Consider the following 16,902-nt stretch of genomic DNA (forward strand, 5'->3'; position numbering starts at 1 on the left):
TATCCTCCCTCCCTCCCTGTCACTTGTGTTCCTGTTGGTGGTGGCAGCGGTAATGATAGTAATCGGTCAGATGACTGTTGTGGCTTTGGTGGTAGTATTAATGATAGTAGTTGTGGTGGTACTACTGGTTGTTTAACCCCAGGTCAGTCCTGATACAGCAGACCTACAATCAAAGATGTTTCCACTGTGACCATCCTGTCTTTTATTCCGGCATAGTGTATCTAGGACTACATTATCTAATGTGTCCTTCCTTGTTGTTGTTGTTTAACCCCAGGTCAGTCCTGATCCAGACAGACCTACAATCAAAGATGTTCCCACTGTGACCATCCTGTCTTTTATTCCGGCATAGTGTATCTAGGACTACATTATCTAATGTGTCCTTCCTTGTTGTTGTTGTTTAACCCCAGGTCAGTCCTGATCCAGCAGACCTACAATCAAAGATGTTCCCACTGTGACCATCCTGTCTTTTATTCCGTCATAGTGTATCTAGGACTACATTATCTAATGTGTCCTTCCTTGTTGTTGTTTAACCCCAGGTCAGTCCTGATCCAGACAAACCTATGATCAAAGATGTTCCAGCTGTGACCATCCTGTCTTTTATTCTGACATAGTGTATCTAGGACTACATTATCTAAAGTGTCCTTCCTTGTTGCTCTTGTTTAGCCCCAGGTCAGTTCAGATCCAGACAGACTTATGACGAAATATGTTCCAGCTGTGACCATCCTGTCTTTTATTCTGACATAGTGTATCTAGGACTACATTATCTAAAGTGTCCTTCCTTGTTGCTCTTGTTTAGCCCCAGGCCAGTTCTGATCAAAGATGTTCTTGCAAAAAGAGACCCAATAGAATAAGTACTAGGCTTCCGAAGAATAAGTCCTGGGGGTCGATTTGCTCGACTAAAGGCGGTGCTCCAGCATGGCTGCAGTCAAATGACTGAAACAAGTAAAAGAGTAATAATAATAATAATAAGAAGAAGAAGAATGATGATACTTGTAATATTATTAATGTTTTCTGTTGCAGACCCTGTCCGATTTCAACGCAATAACAAGAAGAAAGAGAATGGATCACGTCCATACCAAGATGTTAACCCCTATAAGAAACCTTTACCTCAAAGAACCCGGTCGGCCAGTGACAAGAGACCACGGATTAGGGGTAATTTCAATGATAAGCCGAGGAATGAGGTGAGTCTGCCTGCTAGCCATCTATGTGTCTGTGTGTCTTTGTTGGTCTTTCTTCCCCTCTCTGTAACCCTGCTGGAATTTCCATCCCTCTGGACAAGTGAAATATACCATGGAATATAGAAAGAACTGTTTTTCTGGCACCTGTGCCCAGCGTCACCTTTCTGGCACTTGTGCCTGCGGCATGTGTAAGGACTTTCGAGCGAGATCGTTGCCAGTGCCCCTGGACTGGCTCTTGTGTGGGTGGCACATAAAATACACCATTTCGAGCGTGGCCGTCGCCAGTACCGCCCGACTGGCCTTCGTGCCGGTGGCACGTAAAAGCACCCACTACACTCTCGGAGTGGTTGGCGTTAGGAAGGGCATCCAGCTGTAGAAACTCTGCCAGATCAGATTGGAGCCTGGTGCAGCCATCTGGTTTCACCAATCCTCAGTCAAATCGTCCCACTCATGCTAGCATGCAAAGTGGACATTAAACGACGACGATGATGATGATGATGATGTTCTCCAATAAAGAAAGATTATTTGCAACCTTCTGTCTCAAGAAACCACTATTGTTCCCGAAAGTTGTTTTTACATATTTACTATGGATTGCTTGAAGCTAACTTTCTTCCTACACCTTGATCTCTGGATCTTTTATATATATATCTATAATAATAATAATAATAATAATAATAATAATAATAATGGCTGCAGTCTAATGACTGAAAGAAGCAAAAGTTATATGTGTATTTGTGTGTGTGTTTACCACATCTGTAACCTGTCTGTCTGTGTGTCTCTATTTCCAGGTAGCAGAGCAATTAGAGGCTGAATATGACTCTATCTTGAACGAGAATGACATCAGTCACATGATCAACTTTGACTATGGTACCCGCCGTACCAGGTCTGTCGTTCACCACCATGCTCTCCGCAGACCAAGATACGTCGCATCGATCTTCAACAAGCAACAGTATTTGCAAGCAAAGTAAGTACCGCCCACCGACTGCCATCACCGCTTATGCCTCCTTTCCTAATACTTTTGTTTATTCTTTATTTATTTTACCAGATTTTATTTTCCAACCCTGTTCAGTCTAGAGTGTGTGTGTACACACACATACACACCAGAAAGGAAGCTGATTCAAAGACTACAGATTCATAGGTATCCTGTGGCGGTACAGTCCACCTAGTTGTATAGAGATGCCATATGGGAGATTATACTTCATTGCTGTACACAGTCCACCTAGCTGTGAATAGGTACCATCTCGAATTATAGTCCACCTAGCTGTAAACAGGTACCATGTGGAATTACAGTCCTCTGCTGTACACAGTACACCTAGCTGTTAACAGGTGCCATCACAAATTACAGTCCATCTAGCTGTAAATAGGTGCCATCTCGAATTACAGTCTTCTGCTGTACACAGTCCACCTAGCTGTAAACAGGTACCATGTGGAATTATAGTTCACCGCCATACACAGTCAACCTCGCTGTTAATAGGTGCCATTTTGAATTACAATCTCCTGCTGTACACAGTCCACCTAGCTGTAAACAGGTACCATGTGGAATTATAGTTCACCGCCGTACACAGTCCACCTCGCTGTTAATAGGTGCCATTTTGAATTACAATCTCCTGCTGTACACAGTCCATTTAGTTGTATAAATAGGTGCCATCTTAATGTTTGTTTTTTCTTCTTCTTCCAATTTAGTTGCCAGTTTGTTGTGAAAGACTCCGGAGACTACAGTATTCATGCCACAGACCCCGACAAACCACTCGATTGGGACAGTATTGAGCAAGTGGTGAGTATTTGGCCCCCCTTTTTTTTTTTCTCCTGTTAGCTACTGTTGCTCCTAGGTTTATTCTGGTCCAAAGTAGTAGTCTCTGTCAGGGCTCTGGCTTGGGGTTAATTTAGCATGTTATAGAAGAAATTCCAGGCACAAATTGCATGTAATTTGCTTCTAAAGTAAGCTAAAAGTAACGGCTATCAGATGTCAAAAGGGAAAAAATCAGAACATTGACAAAAGTCATTTAAAATAATTGTAACTCTCTAATTTATTTGCGAAAAAAATGAAATTACTTTCTTGCCAACCCAGTTGATAATAAAATCGAAATAATATCTAAAAATATGTTCTTTCTGTGTGGCAGGATACCAAAAGGTCCTTCCCAGTATTAGTCAGTGACCCTGTCATTGGGGGACCCCTGCATTTGGGAACCCCACATTTATTTTTTTAAAACTAATCTATTGTTAAAATTCTGTTGATATTTGATGTGTGAAAGACGGCTTGCTGACAGAATCGTTAGCACGCTGGGTGAAATGCTTAGCGGAGTTCAAATTCTGCTAAGGTTGACTTTGCCTTTCATCCTTTTGGGGTTGATTGAATAAGTACCAATTACGCACTGGGGTCGATGTAATCGACTTAATCCGTTTGTCTGTCCTTGTTTGTCCCCTCTATGTTTAGCCGCCTGTGAGCAATAAAGAAATAAATATTTGATGTGTGAAACATTGCTAACGCTGACTTAATTATTGCGTGTGTCCAATTAACTATTAACCGTGATATTTTGGGGGCAGTCATTTCTGCTAACCTTCCGAGGTAATTTTTTTTTTTTCTTTTTCCCCTTTTTCATTTCAGCGTATGTCGTCACCAGAACTTCCCCTCTGTCCAATATGCCTGAGTCGACCTATGGCTGGTAAGTACTGGGTGTGCATTCGGCTCAACTTCCCCCAGTTCTTTACTCCTCCCTCTTCCTATAACTGACTCCTCCTCCTTCTCTGTTTCATGTCCAGGCTGTACCTGTATTTCCCTCTCACTGTTTTATGTACAACCCCTCCTCTCTGTGTTTAATCTCTCATGTTTTACTCCTCCCTCTCTTTGTTCAACCTCTGCATAACTCATTCCTCCATCTCTGTTTTGTGTTCAACTTTTCCCTGAACCCCCTCCCTCTGTTTTGTGTTCAACCTCTTCCTGAACCCCCTCCCTGTGTTTTGTGTTCAACCTCTTCCTGAACCCCCTCCCTCTGTTTTACGTTCAACCTCTTCCTGAACCCCCTCCCTCTGTTTTGTGTTCAACCTCTTCCTGAACCCCCTCCCTCTGTTTTGTGTTCAGCCTCTTCCTGAACCCCCTCCCTCTGTCTCTACTGCCTTTCTGTATATTTGAACCCCCCCCCCCTCTCTCACCAACACCATATACACCACCTCTGCATCTCTCCATCTCTCCACCAGGTAAAATCACCAAATGTGGCCACATCTATTGTTGGTCTTGTATTCTCCATTACCTGGCACTGTCGGAGAAGAAGTGGCATCGGTGTCCGATTTGTAACGAACCTGTTTATCAAAAGGACTTGAAGAGGTCAGTGGCCCTTGTTTTTGTTGTTATTATTATTATTATTATTATTGCAGTTCCTGCTGCTTCAACTTTCACATCTACTTTCTTGCATTTTATACGTCGTCGTCGTCATCATCATTTAACATCTGCTGTCCATGCTGGCATGGGTTGGACGGTTCGACTGGAACTGGTAAATCCGGAGAGCTGCACCAGGTTCCAACCTGATTTGGTATGGTTTCTACAGCTGGATACCCTTCTTCATGCCAACCACTCCCAAGACTGTAGTGAGTGCTTTTTACATGCAACGAACTCGCTCGAATGTCTTTTCACGTGCCAGGAAGGCGACGTTGGTAACGATCACGCTCAAATGGTGCTATTTATGTGCCCCCGACACGGAAGCCAGACAGCTGGTGCTCTGGCAACGCTCACGCTTAGACGGTGCTCTTAGTGATCTACTGGTACAGGTGCCATCACGGTTACCAATTATACTGAAAATTGTTTAAAGTAACTCTGTAATATAGGGACCATATCACTTGTGTGTACACAACATGGGTAGCAGATAGCTTCCCTGAGTACTGTTTATATAGACTTTTAGCAGATGTGGGTGGGTCGGGTTTGACCATGTTGGTTGATGGTCTTTTTCTTTTTTTAACCCTTTTCATACCAATCTATCTGAGACCACCCCGACTGGTTCTAAAATAAAAACTTCGCTTTTAAAATGATCTAAATTGAAACCTTCCATCAAAACTTCATGTTAGTTTATGTTCCAAACACCAGTTTAATTAATGACTGTTATTTATACCTTCCTTCATTGGACACTAAACTCCACTTGCGAAGACCTGTTGAGGCAAGTGAAATCGAAATCGAGTTAAATTCGACGACTGGCACCCATGCCAACGTCGTCTCCTTCATTGGACACGAAACTCAGCTTGCGAAGACTTATTGGGGCAAGCGAAAGCGAAATTGTGATGGCATTTGTGCCCAGCGTCGCCTTTCTGGCACTTGTGCCCGAGGCATGCGTAAGGACTTTTAAGCGAGATCGTTGCCAGTGCCCCTGGACTGGCTCTTGTGCGGGTGGCACATAAAATACACCATTTTGAGCGTGGCCGTTGCCAGTACCGCCTGACTGGCCTTCGTGCGGGTGACACGTAAAAGTACCCACTACACTCTCTGAGTGGTTGGTGTTAGGAAGGGCATCCAGGTGTAGAAACTCTGCCAGATCAGATTGGAGCCTGGTGTAGCCATCTGGTTTCACCAGTCCTCAGTCAAATCGTCCAACCCATGCTAGCATGGAAAGTGGACGTTAAATGACGATGATGATGATGACGATTCTACTAAGTTCTTCATTATTTCCGAAATTAATTGAAGCAAAGTCAGTGTATGTCAACAGAAATATTGTAATAAAAGGGGTTTGTGTCTGTATGTGACATAGGGACCATATTGGTTCTGTGTCCACAACATGGATGCAGAGAGCTTCCCTGGGTACTGTTTATATAGACTCACAGCAGATGTGAGGGGGGTCTGGTTTGACCATGTTGGTTGATAGCTTCTTTAAATCTTTTTTATACCAACCCACCCGAGACCACCCCCACTGGTTCTATGATACAAACTTCCTCTTAAAGTGATCTTAATTATAAATTTCTTTTTTCAAAATATCTTGTTAAGTTATCTTCCAAATGCCAGATTAATTAATCTCTTTTACTTGTTTCAGTCATTTGACTGCGGCTATGCTGGAGCACCGCCTTTAGTCGAGCAAATCAACCCCAGGACTTATTCTTTGGAAGCCTAGTACTTATTCTATCGGTGTGTTTTTGCCGAACCGCTAAGTTACGGGGACGTAAACACACCACCATCGGTTGTCAAGCGATGTTGGGGGGACAAACACAGACACACATACACATATATATATATATATACATATATACGACGGGCTTCTTTCAGTTTCCGTCTACCAACTCCACTCACAAGGCTTTGGTTTGGCCCGAGGCTATAGTAGAAGACACTTGCCCAAGGTGCCACGCAGTGGGACTGAACCCGGAACCATGTGGTTGGTAAGCAAGCTACTTACCACACAGCCGCTCCTGCGCCAAAATTATTTTTGAAAATTATTTTTTAAAATTCTTCATTTCCAAAATGAATTGAAACGTCAGTGTATTTCTACAGAAATAAGGTAACGAAAGGGGTGTTAAATAAGAAAATGCACATTTGATAATGTAGTCCTAGATATATTGTGTATGAAAAATAAGGTAGTATCCTCTCTCTATTCGAATACCTTTGACCATTTTCATGGAAATTTCACCGCTTAAATATTTTAGATTCTAATGTCTTTTGTTTCTCTTCCTTTCACTTCAACCAGTGTAAAAACAACTGAGGTGACCAGATACAAGACAGGGGACAAGATCTGTCTGACCCTGATGAGAAGAGAGAAGGGTAGCACTATGCCTGTTGCTAAGGCCAGCAGGCAAGGACCGCCTTCGAAACCCTGCAATGTCAAAGGTGAAACCTACTTTTATACATTTAAAGAAAAAAAATTTTTATTTTATATTCATATTTTTTCCCTTTTTTATTTTTATATATATATATATATATACATATATATATATATATATATATTTATGTGGAGACTGGAGCAACAAATGCAAGAAGAAGCAATTCTGTTGGGCTAGTTAGCCGTTGTTTTATTATGTGGAGGTCATGTAATGAGTCATTGTGGATGTTATGTAATAGTCATTTACGCACGTTTCAATCTAGCCAATGGTTTGGCAGATCTCTTCAGAATGTTGAGGAGTATATATATATATTTATTTTGTCTTGGAAGTTGCATGGTGATGAGTATTGCGAGTCATGGTACATGCTATCAATGCTCTCATCATCACTCTTGTCATCATCAAACACCACCATCATCATCATCGTCATCATCATTAGGTGCAGGTGCATCTTACATGGCACCAGTACAGGTGTTTTTTATGTGCCACCAGCACAGGTGTTTCTTATGTGATGCCAACATGTACAACCTTCTAAAATACCATCTTGCTCCATTCCAGGAGTTGCAAGCACTCCTGGTTGGGAGATCCCTTGTATTAATCCATTAACGTATAATAAACTTATCGTTTTCTCTCTTGAAATTATTTTTTTTTTTTTTTTTTTGTTCCCCCCAGAAACCAAGAAGGCTTGCTTCAGCAAGGTGCTGTTGGCATCGACAACCGATGTCCAAGAACTGGTGACCGACATCGAAGACAAAGAACTGAAGTTGCAGATGTCTAATGCTGAGGTATTTTAGATTCATTTTATGGGGCTAAAATCAGGATAAAAATTAGGTTAGTCACAGGTGTGGATGGGCACACGAACCGGCAAAACACATACCTTGTGTCTGTTTACGTGTGTTCAGTATTGTTTATATCCCTTGGGTGGAGGCCCAATGGCCCAGTGGTTAGGGCAGTGGACTCGCGGTCATAGGATCGCGGTTTCGATTCCCAGACCGGGCGTTGTGAGTGTTTATTGAGCGAAAACACCTAAAAGCTCCACGAGGCTCCGGCAGAGGGATGGTGGTGGCGAACCCTGCTGTACTCTTCCACCACAACTTTCTCTCACTCTTACTTCCTGTTTCTGTTGTGCCTGTAATTCAAAGGGGTCAGCCTTGTCACACTCTGTGTCACGCTGAATATCCCCCCGAGAACTACGTTAAGGGTACACGTGTCTGTGGAGTGCTCAGCCACTTGCACGTTAATTTCACGAGCAGTCCGTTCTGTTGATCGGATCAACTGGAACCCTCGACGTCGTAAGCGATGGGGTGCCAACTTGATATCCCTTGGGTTGCTTCTCCTTCATACCTAAACATATGTATTCTCAGTTTGTCTATGTCTTCATTTAATTCATTGTCTTTCTCTTCTCTCGTTAACCAGGAATCCGAGGTGTGCTTTATAGAATCTGCTATGGAACAGCAAAAGGTGAGATGAGACAAATTCTTTTCCCAACCACTTCCATATTCGTAGCGTTGTTCAAAACAGGTGGCCCAGTGGTTAGCTTGTTGCACTCACATTCGTAAGATTGTGGTTTCCATTCATAGACCCGGACGTACGTCCATTGTGTTCTTAGGTAAAAACACTTCATGTTGTCTCAGTCCACTTGGCTGTAAAATGAGCAACACTGTCACAGATGGGTGTCCCTTTCATAGGGAATCTTTTGATCCCTGTTGTTATATTGCCATGGAAGCAGAAAAACCAGCCCCCATGAGACATTAATACCCAGAGTACTTTATATTTTACATTTAAGGAGCTCAAAACAGCATTTACTATGAATAAGGGCCACATCAAAGGCACCTAACCTAGTGATTTGGTTCTTGCGTTAATGATCACGAGATTGCGGTTTCAATTCCTAGACCGGGATGTGCGTTGTGTTCTTGGGTAAAAACACTTCATGTTGCCCCAGTCCACTCGGCTATGAATAACCCTGTTACAGACTGGTGTCCCTTTCATAGGGAGTCTCTTGATCCCTGTCAGTTACGTTACCATGGAAACGGAGAAACCAGCCCTATGAATTTTAGGACTTGAGACAGTAACGCCCAAAGTACTTACTTTACATTTTCCTTTTAAGGACCTCAAAACAGCATTTTCTTCATGTAAGTGCCACATCAAGGGCATGTAGCTTAGTGCTTAGGGTGTTGCATTCGTGATCACAAGATCGTGGTTTCAATTCTCAAACTGGGCAGTGTGTTGTGTCCTTGTGCAAAACACTTCTTTTCACTTTGCCCCAGTCTACTCAACTGCAAACGGGGTCACCCTCTGACAGACTGGTATCGCATTCACAGGGAGTTTTTTGATCGCTGTCAGTTATATTGCCATGGACTTGAGATATGATGTGCCTACTGAGTACTAAAAGCTAAAATGCAGTTCGTTGCTATGGAAGATTTTGGGGGAAACGGCGATCGTCCAGGGGCTTTCTTTCTCAAATATATTGTTGTCGGTCTTTTTGTAGATCCGCATTGCTAACTTGTCACAGCCTACCACTGGCGATGATGTACAGGAAGGTCTCCCGACCAGCTTTGGTAACCTGAAACTTGATGACGCCCCTGCCAAGGAAACCTTTCAGGCTTCTTCTAAGGTAACGGACAGGTTTTCATATACACATGCATACATACTCACACACATATATGTAAACACACACATACATGCACACACATCCATACACATACTCATACATACACACAGACATAAACACTCATACATACATATACTTACACACACATGCACATATACATACACACACATATATATATATCATCATCATCATCATCATCGTCGTTTAACGTCCGCTTTCCATGCTAGCATGGGTTGGACGATTTGACTGAGGACTGGTGAAACCAGATGGCAACACCAGGCTCCAGTCTGATTTGGCAGAGTTTCTACAGCTGGATGCCCTTCCTAACGCCAACCACTCAGAGAGTGTAGTGGGTGCTTTTACGTGTATATATATATATATATATATATATATATATATGCCTACTCATGCACAGTGTATATACACATGATGATACATGATGGCCGTCCACTCGTGACCGAGGAAGACCATTGCCGGCCTTCAGGAACATTGTGCGCTCTACGACTATAATGATAATAACGATGGCTGTCTTCGTTTTCATTCACTTATCTCATCTTTTTTGTTTCGCTGCAGGCCATAACGAAGTACCTGGATGCCTTCGATGAAGAGGTGTCCTCCGACTTGGGGCTGGCAGCTCGCTTGCCCGATGACAGTTCACAGCCAGAGTCTCCGAACCCTCCTGACCTGCTGTCAGCTCCCGTTTCACCTCCGCACAACCTCTACGCAGGCTGCACAGCGAGCAACTTGACCGAGGTGGAACACATGCCGACCGAAGTGGCAGCCGAGTCACTCGAGCTGCCTCACCACTCCGAAGACAAAGTGGAACAGAGGAGAGGCATATCAGCCAACACCTCCAAAGACACATTCTATTTTTATCAAGGTATCGTAGCTTCAGCTGCAGCAGACATCCACAACACCTCATACCAAATAAACATCAGCTGTTAACTCAGGGGGGTCTCGACCATTTTTTTAATCTATGGATCCCTTTGATTACTATTTTAGTCTGCATTTGAGAATAAAATTATTTCGTTATCTGTGTATGTGTGTGTGTGTGTGTGTATATATATATATATATATATATATATATATATATATATATACATCAAACTTTCTCATGCACCAAATGTCAATTCCTGAAGTAAAATTCGTGAAGTAAAATTGTGTAGTAACACCACATGGCGGTGCTCCAGCATGGCCACAGCTCATGAGCTGAAACTAGATAAAATGAAAAAAATGAAAAATGAATATATATATATATATATATATATACACACACACACACACACACACACACACACACACACACACACACAGGGTGTCCATAAAGTTTCTTTACAATATTGAGTTTAAAAGTATGGGAGTTGTAAAGATAATAGACACCCTGTATATATATATATATATATATATATATAATGTATAAGTTTGTATGGAAAGAGGTTGTTCTTAAGAGAGAAATTTTATCCAAGCATACACTAGTTTAGCTGTATATCAATTAACAATTTTGGAAGTTCTGTATGTGTATACATACTACTGTTCTTATTTGGTTCTTCTTTGATATTAGTACCTTACACTTCTGAAATTCCACTTGTCACTATAGAGGTCTCCACCATGTAGGCAATATAAGTTTTTTGGTATGCTGCTATATTTCATGTTGAGAACAATTTAGGTCTTAATAGACACAAGATGTGATCTATTTCTAGCACATTAATTGTCCACGTTAGTGGTCAACGTTATTTTTTAAAAATGTACCTTAATCCCCTGAGATTGCAGATACTATTTCTGAATCTCTTTGATTCTTTAGATGTGCTGGTCTCCTGATAATTAATCGATATTAATTAATATATGATTATTTACCAGATTTTATAATTTTATATATATATATATATATATATATATATATATATATATATATATATATATATATATATATATATATATATATATATATATATATATGAAAGCTTGTTAGCTTCTTATACAAGAGGATTTACTCTGTTGTGGTTTTGCTCTTTCCAGCTGCTGATGGCCAACACATCTATTTACATGCTGTTAATGCCAGATGTCTTGCATGGCAATATGGCAGCCTGGAGCACAGCCCCGAAACCATCACCGCATCAATAGTCGAAGTGGAGAGTATCGCAATGACCCAGGTAAGTGATGGTGTCATGTTGTGTCCGTTTTTTTTTTTGCTGTGTGAATGGCATGGTGGGTTCTGGTGCTTTGATGGATCACATGTTCCCTGGTTCTCTTCGCTGGGTGGTGAGTGTCGACCAGGGAGGTTTGGGGTTTGGTGGGCTGCCTTGGAGTGACTTGTCTAAGGTTTAAATCTTTTGATCCCTGATCCTCCTTGGAATTAATTGGGTCTTGGTATCTTTTTTAAAACGGGGGCCACATTTTTCATTAATGTTTTACGTAGTGTTTTTGGTACCGAAAGACTTTCAAACTTCGTATACTTATCTATTTTGTGTTATAGAACAGAAAAATATTTTTGTATTCGAATTTATTTCATGTAAAAAATTGTCTTATTTTGATAATTTCAACCAATCACTGACAAGTATTCAGTTGTTTACATTTACTCCTTTGGCTCATTAAGCGATGTAAAGCGTATTTAATCTCCATACCTTCGTTTTATTTGCTTTTTTCATTTTAAATTTGCTTTAACCCTAACCCTAACCCTACGGTTAGGGTTAGGGTTAGGGTTAGGGTTAATTGTTTCAGAATCGTTTGTTTATGTAGTCGGCACTTAATGTATATCGGCTGAATGGACGTCAGTGATTGGTTGAAATTACAGAAATACGACAACTTTAACATGGAATAATTTATGGATTTCTTTTTTTTTTAAGAAGACTAAGAGAAAAAGATGTTTTATATGACACATTCTACCAGTGTTCCAAGTTTCAAAGTGTTTCGTTAATGAAAAATGTGGCCCCCGTTTTAAAAAAGATCCGGGTCTTGTGCCTGGTCTTCTGAGACATTTGTGTCTTCTGGGACATTTGTGTCTGGTTAATGTTAAGAGAGGGATTTGACTGCTATTTCTTGCAGGCCTTGCTACCATGTTGTTGTGGTGTCACTCGTTTGATTTAATGTTGTTATTCTGTTGTGTTGCAGGAACTGCGGAACCGACTGCGCTATTTGAACCATCTTCCTCTGAGTGTGGAGTTTAAAGTTGTCGAAGTCTTACTGAATCCTCCCATTGTGTCAAAGGAAACCTTGAAAGAGTTTAGTGGTATGTCAATGGTTGTTGTTGTTGTGGTGGTGATGGTGGTGGTAGTGCTGTAGTAGTTGGTCATGGTGCAGGAGTTAGTGGCATTGACAGCGACAGTGGTACGATGATAGTAGTGATGCTTTCTTTCCACAAGTCTGGTCCTAAGTCAGTGTATATATATATATACCATCATCATACATACACTGGTGGTGAGGCAAGACCTTCGTACATTGGGCCTCACCGAGGCGATGACTACTGACCGAGACCTTTGGAAATGTGTTGTGTGTGAGAAGACCCGGCAAGCCAAGTAAGATCGTTGCCAGTGCCCCTGGACTGGCTCTTGTGCGGGTGGCACATAAGATGCACCATTTTGAGCGTGGCCGTTGCCAGTACCGCCTGACTGGCCTTCGTAGGATTTTCGAGCGAGATCGTTGCCAGTGCCCCTGGACTGGTTCTTGTGCGGGTGGCACATAAAAGACACCATTTTGAGCGTGGCCTTTGCCAGTACCGCCTGACTGGCCTTCGTGCGGGTGACACGTAAAAGCACCCAGTACACTCTCGGAGTGGTTGGCGTTAGGAAGGGCATCCAGCTGTAGAAACTCTGCCAAATTTAGATTGGAGCCTGGTGCAGCCATCCGTTTCACCAGTCCTCAGTCAAATCGTCCAACCCATGCTAGCATGGAAAGCAGACGTTAAACAATGATGATGATGATGATCATCATCATCATCGTTTCTAGGACTACAAGAGTTTCTACAGCTGGATGCTCTTCCTAACACCAACCACTCCCGGTAGTGTAGTGGGTGCTTTTACGTGTCACCAGCACGAGGGCCAATATATATGTATGTATGTATAAAAAGTACCTCGCTTGGCAACAGGTGGGGGTTGGCGTCAGGAAGGGCATCCGGCTGTAGAAAACTTGCCACACGAATAGCGCTGCGCATATCTATATACACTTTTTTTGTAGGCGCGGGCATGGCTGTGTGGTTAGGAAGCTTGCTTCCCAGCTACATGGTTTCTGGTTCAGTCCCACTGCGTGGCACCTTGGGCAAGTGTCTTCTGCTATAACCCCAGGCCGACTGAAGCCTTGTGATTGAATTTGGTAGGCAGAAGTTACTGCCGCATGTGTATATGTCTGTGTATGTGCTTGTGCCTCTCCGAGAGAGAGAGAGGGATACATATACAGGTTGCAGTGAATAAACTGTCCGTCTGAATTATGCAAAGACGAAAATAACACTGACATCTCCTTTTAACAAATATATTTACCAAAATTACATAAAAATATCTTGAAATGCTAAAGAGTAAATTTATTCAATAAAATTGCCATTAGCTTCAACCATAGATGGAACAGGGACAACTGACGAAGGGGTGTACTCTTTATGTTGCATGTCTCGTTTCTCTGTTTGTTTTTTTCGTTGCTCGAAGAAAGTTCGTTTTCTGTTTTCGTTTCTCATTGCGTTTAACGTGTTTTTGATGTCCTGTACCCATATATGCATGTATGTGTACATATATATGGAGGTATGCACATATATGTATGGATATATGCATATATCTATATATTATTTATATTATATATATATATATATATAAATATATATATATATATATAAGAATTTAAGGATTGGAGAAAACGCATGTTATAATTGCATACTTTATTCCTACATATGTTTCAAAGGATTACAACCTGTGTGATCCATAGGGATCTTTGATATTAAAATTGTAACCTTCTCATCAGGGAAAGCATGGGAATCATCTTAAACGTAAGACATTATGACCGATTATGATTCCCATGCTTTCCCTGATGAGAAGGTTACAATTTTAATATCAAAGATCCCTATGGATCACACAGGTTGTAATCCTTTGAAACATATGTAGGAATAAAGTATGCAATTATAACATGCATTTTCTCCAATCCTTAAATTCTTAAATATACTCAAATACCCAAAATTTCAAGGAGTTCCTGCCTTAAAAACAGGAGCTAACCACAGTTATTTTGTGTTCTTTGCTACATTAGTTTCTATTAACCCATTTATTCTATCAGAAGAATTTTTATTCATTAAGATAGAAGAAATACACATAATTATATATATATATATGTACCCCGTTGTTGTTTCAGATATCATCAAGAAGCGGGTGAAGTGTCGCCAGAAGAAACAGAGGCAAGAGAGACTGAGGTCAAGACTAATTGAAGAGGAGAACCGCAAGTATAGGCCATGTACGTATCGTAGTAGTGGGGGTGGTTGTGATGTGTTGTTGTAGAGGTGGTGGTATAGACAGAATGTGTTGTAGAAGTGGTAGTACAGATGATGTGTGTGTTATAGCAGTAGGTGGGGTAGTTGTGTTGTGTTGTAGTCGAGGTGGTGGTATAGACGATGTATATGTCATGGTGGTGATGGTGAAATACAAGTGATAGTATAGACTGTATGTGTTGTAGAAGTGATGGTATAGACAATGTATGGGCAGTGGTGTTGTAGTAGTAGTAGTTGTGGTGGTCATGTGTTGTTGTAGAGGTGGGCAAGTCTTCTACTATAGCCTCAGGCTGACCACAGCCTTGTGAGTGGATTTGGTAGATGGAAACTGAAAGAAGCCCATTGTGTGTGTGTATGTAAATATATATATATATATATATGTTTGTATTTGTGTGTCTGTGTTTGTTGACCCCCTCCCCCTCCCACCATCATCGCTTGACAACCGATGTTGGTATGTTTACGTCCCCCGTAACTTAGCAGTTTGGCAAAAGAGACCGGTAGAACAAAGAATAGGTCCTGGGGGGTGATTTCTTTGACTAAAAGTGGTGCTCCAGCATGATCACAGTTCAAATGACTGAAACAAGCAAGAGAATATATATATATATATATATATATATATATATATATATATATATATATATAGTTTTAGGGAAAATAACCAAGTTTCAAGAACTCATCGATGAAAATCCACTATCACATATAGAAAAATTAACAATTAAAAGCACAATAAATGAGTATAATATAAAGTAAAGTAAATATCATAAGATAAATATAATAAAATGATTACACGTGTTTCATAACTAATTTTCAAATAGAAAAGAAATTTAAATCGATTAAAATCAATTGAAATTATCGAAAATTAAATTCTATTAAAAATTATAGCTAATCTTCAGATCTTAAGTAGAACAATAATTAGATATATATATCTCAACCAACAATAAGTACCAAATGAATTAATATGTTTACGTCCCCGTAACTTAGCAGTTTGGCAAAAGAGACCGGTAGAACAAAGAATAGGTCCTGGGGGGTGATTTCTTTGACTAAAAGTGGTGCTCCAGCATGATTTAATCTTTCTATATGTGATAGTGGATTTTCATCGATGAGTTCTTGAAACTTGGTTATTTTCCCTAACTATATATTTTATCTATAAAGCTCAATTTAATTTTAATTTTTTATAAACTGATTTTAATTGAGTTTTTACCTGTAATTTTGGATTTTGTCCCTAATATTATTATATATATATATATATATATATATATATATATATATATATATATATATACCTATATGACCTGCTTCGTTCAGTTTCCTTCTACCAAATCCACTTTATTTGTCTGACTAAATCTTTCTAGGCAGTACCCCAGCATGGTCGCAGTTCAATAGTTGAAGCAAGTAAAAGAATAAAAGACAATAAAATAGCCTTGTCCCCCTCCAATTTCTCATTTCAACAAGTTTTCAGGGGGTCACTTCTCCCCCCCCCCCCACGCTCATTGCTGTCTCTTGTTTTCTTTCATTTTTTTTTTTTCATTTTTTTTTTTGCCAATTCATTTTTGTAGACCCCGTGAAAATTGTGATGAGCTCCGCCGACGAGATCCAGTACGAGCGACCCCAGCTGTCGTTTCCACAGCTGATCGTCCCCAGCGACACCGTTGCCTCTCCTCCGGTCAACGTTGGCGTTACGCTCGACTGCACTGACCCCACACCTTCACAGAGTGAGCATTTGGGTTCGGGCAAAGGCAAACTGAAGAAGAAGAAGAAGCAAGGTCAGTTCCCTTCTGATTTTTTTCTATTTCGTGTTGTCATGCTCATCACCGTTTAGCGTCTTGCTTTCCATGCTGGCATGGGTTGGACGCTTTGACTGAGGACTGGCAAGCGAG

At 40.9% G+C, this 16,902-nt stretch overlaps 1 protein-coding gene across 1 annotated transcript in view; it reads left to right on the forward strand.

Moving 5' to 3' along the window:
* The first annotated feature begins 862 nt into the window (after nt 1–862).
* LOC149130201 (E3 ubiquitin-protein ligase RNF10-like) overlaps nt 863–16,902 on the forward strand; it is a 20,185-nt gene continuing 4,145 nt past the window's right edge. Inside the window, exons 1-14 of the mRNA XM_089346354.1 lie at nt 863–1,181; nt 1,967–2,142; nt 2,862–2,952; nt 3,784–3,841; nt 4,374–4,500; nt 6,833–6,972; nt 7,635–7,747; nt 8,379–8,423; nt 9,451–9,576; nt 10,147–10,453; nt 11,590–11,723; nt 12,682–12,799; nt 14,893–14,991; nt 16,582–16,788. Coding sequence (XP_089202480.1) covers nt 930–1,181; nt 1,967–2,142; nt 2,862–2,952; nt 3,784–3,841; nt 4,374–4,500; nt 6,833–6,972; nt 7,635–7,747; nt 8,379–8,423; nt 9,451–9,576; nt 10,147–10,453; nt 11,590–11,723; nt 12,682–12,799; nt 14,893–14,991; nt 16,582–16,788 — 1,993 coding nt within the window. The 5' untranslated portion in view covers nt 863–929. The remainder of the gene's footprint in view (nt 1,182–1,966; nt 2,143–2,861; nt 2,953–3,783; nt 3,842–4,373; nt 4,501–6,832; nt 6,973–7,634; nt 7,748–8,378; nt 8,424–9,450; nt 9,577–10,146; nt 10,454–11,589; nt 11,724–12,681; nt 12,800–14,892; nt 14,992–16,581; nt 16,789–16,902) is intronic.

This window comes from Octopus bimaculoides, chromosome 30 (assembly GCF_046866305.1).
Source record: "Octopus bimaculoides isolate indiv1 chromosome 30, ASM4686630v1, whole genome shotgun sequence".
In the NCBI taxonomy this organism is placed as follows: domain Eukaryota; kingdom Metazoa; phylum Mollusca; class Cephalopoda; order Octopoda; family Octopodidae; genus Octopus; species Octopus bimaculoides.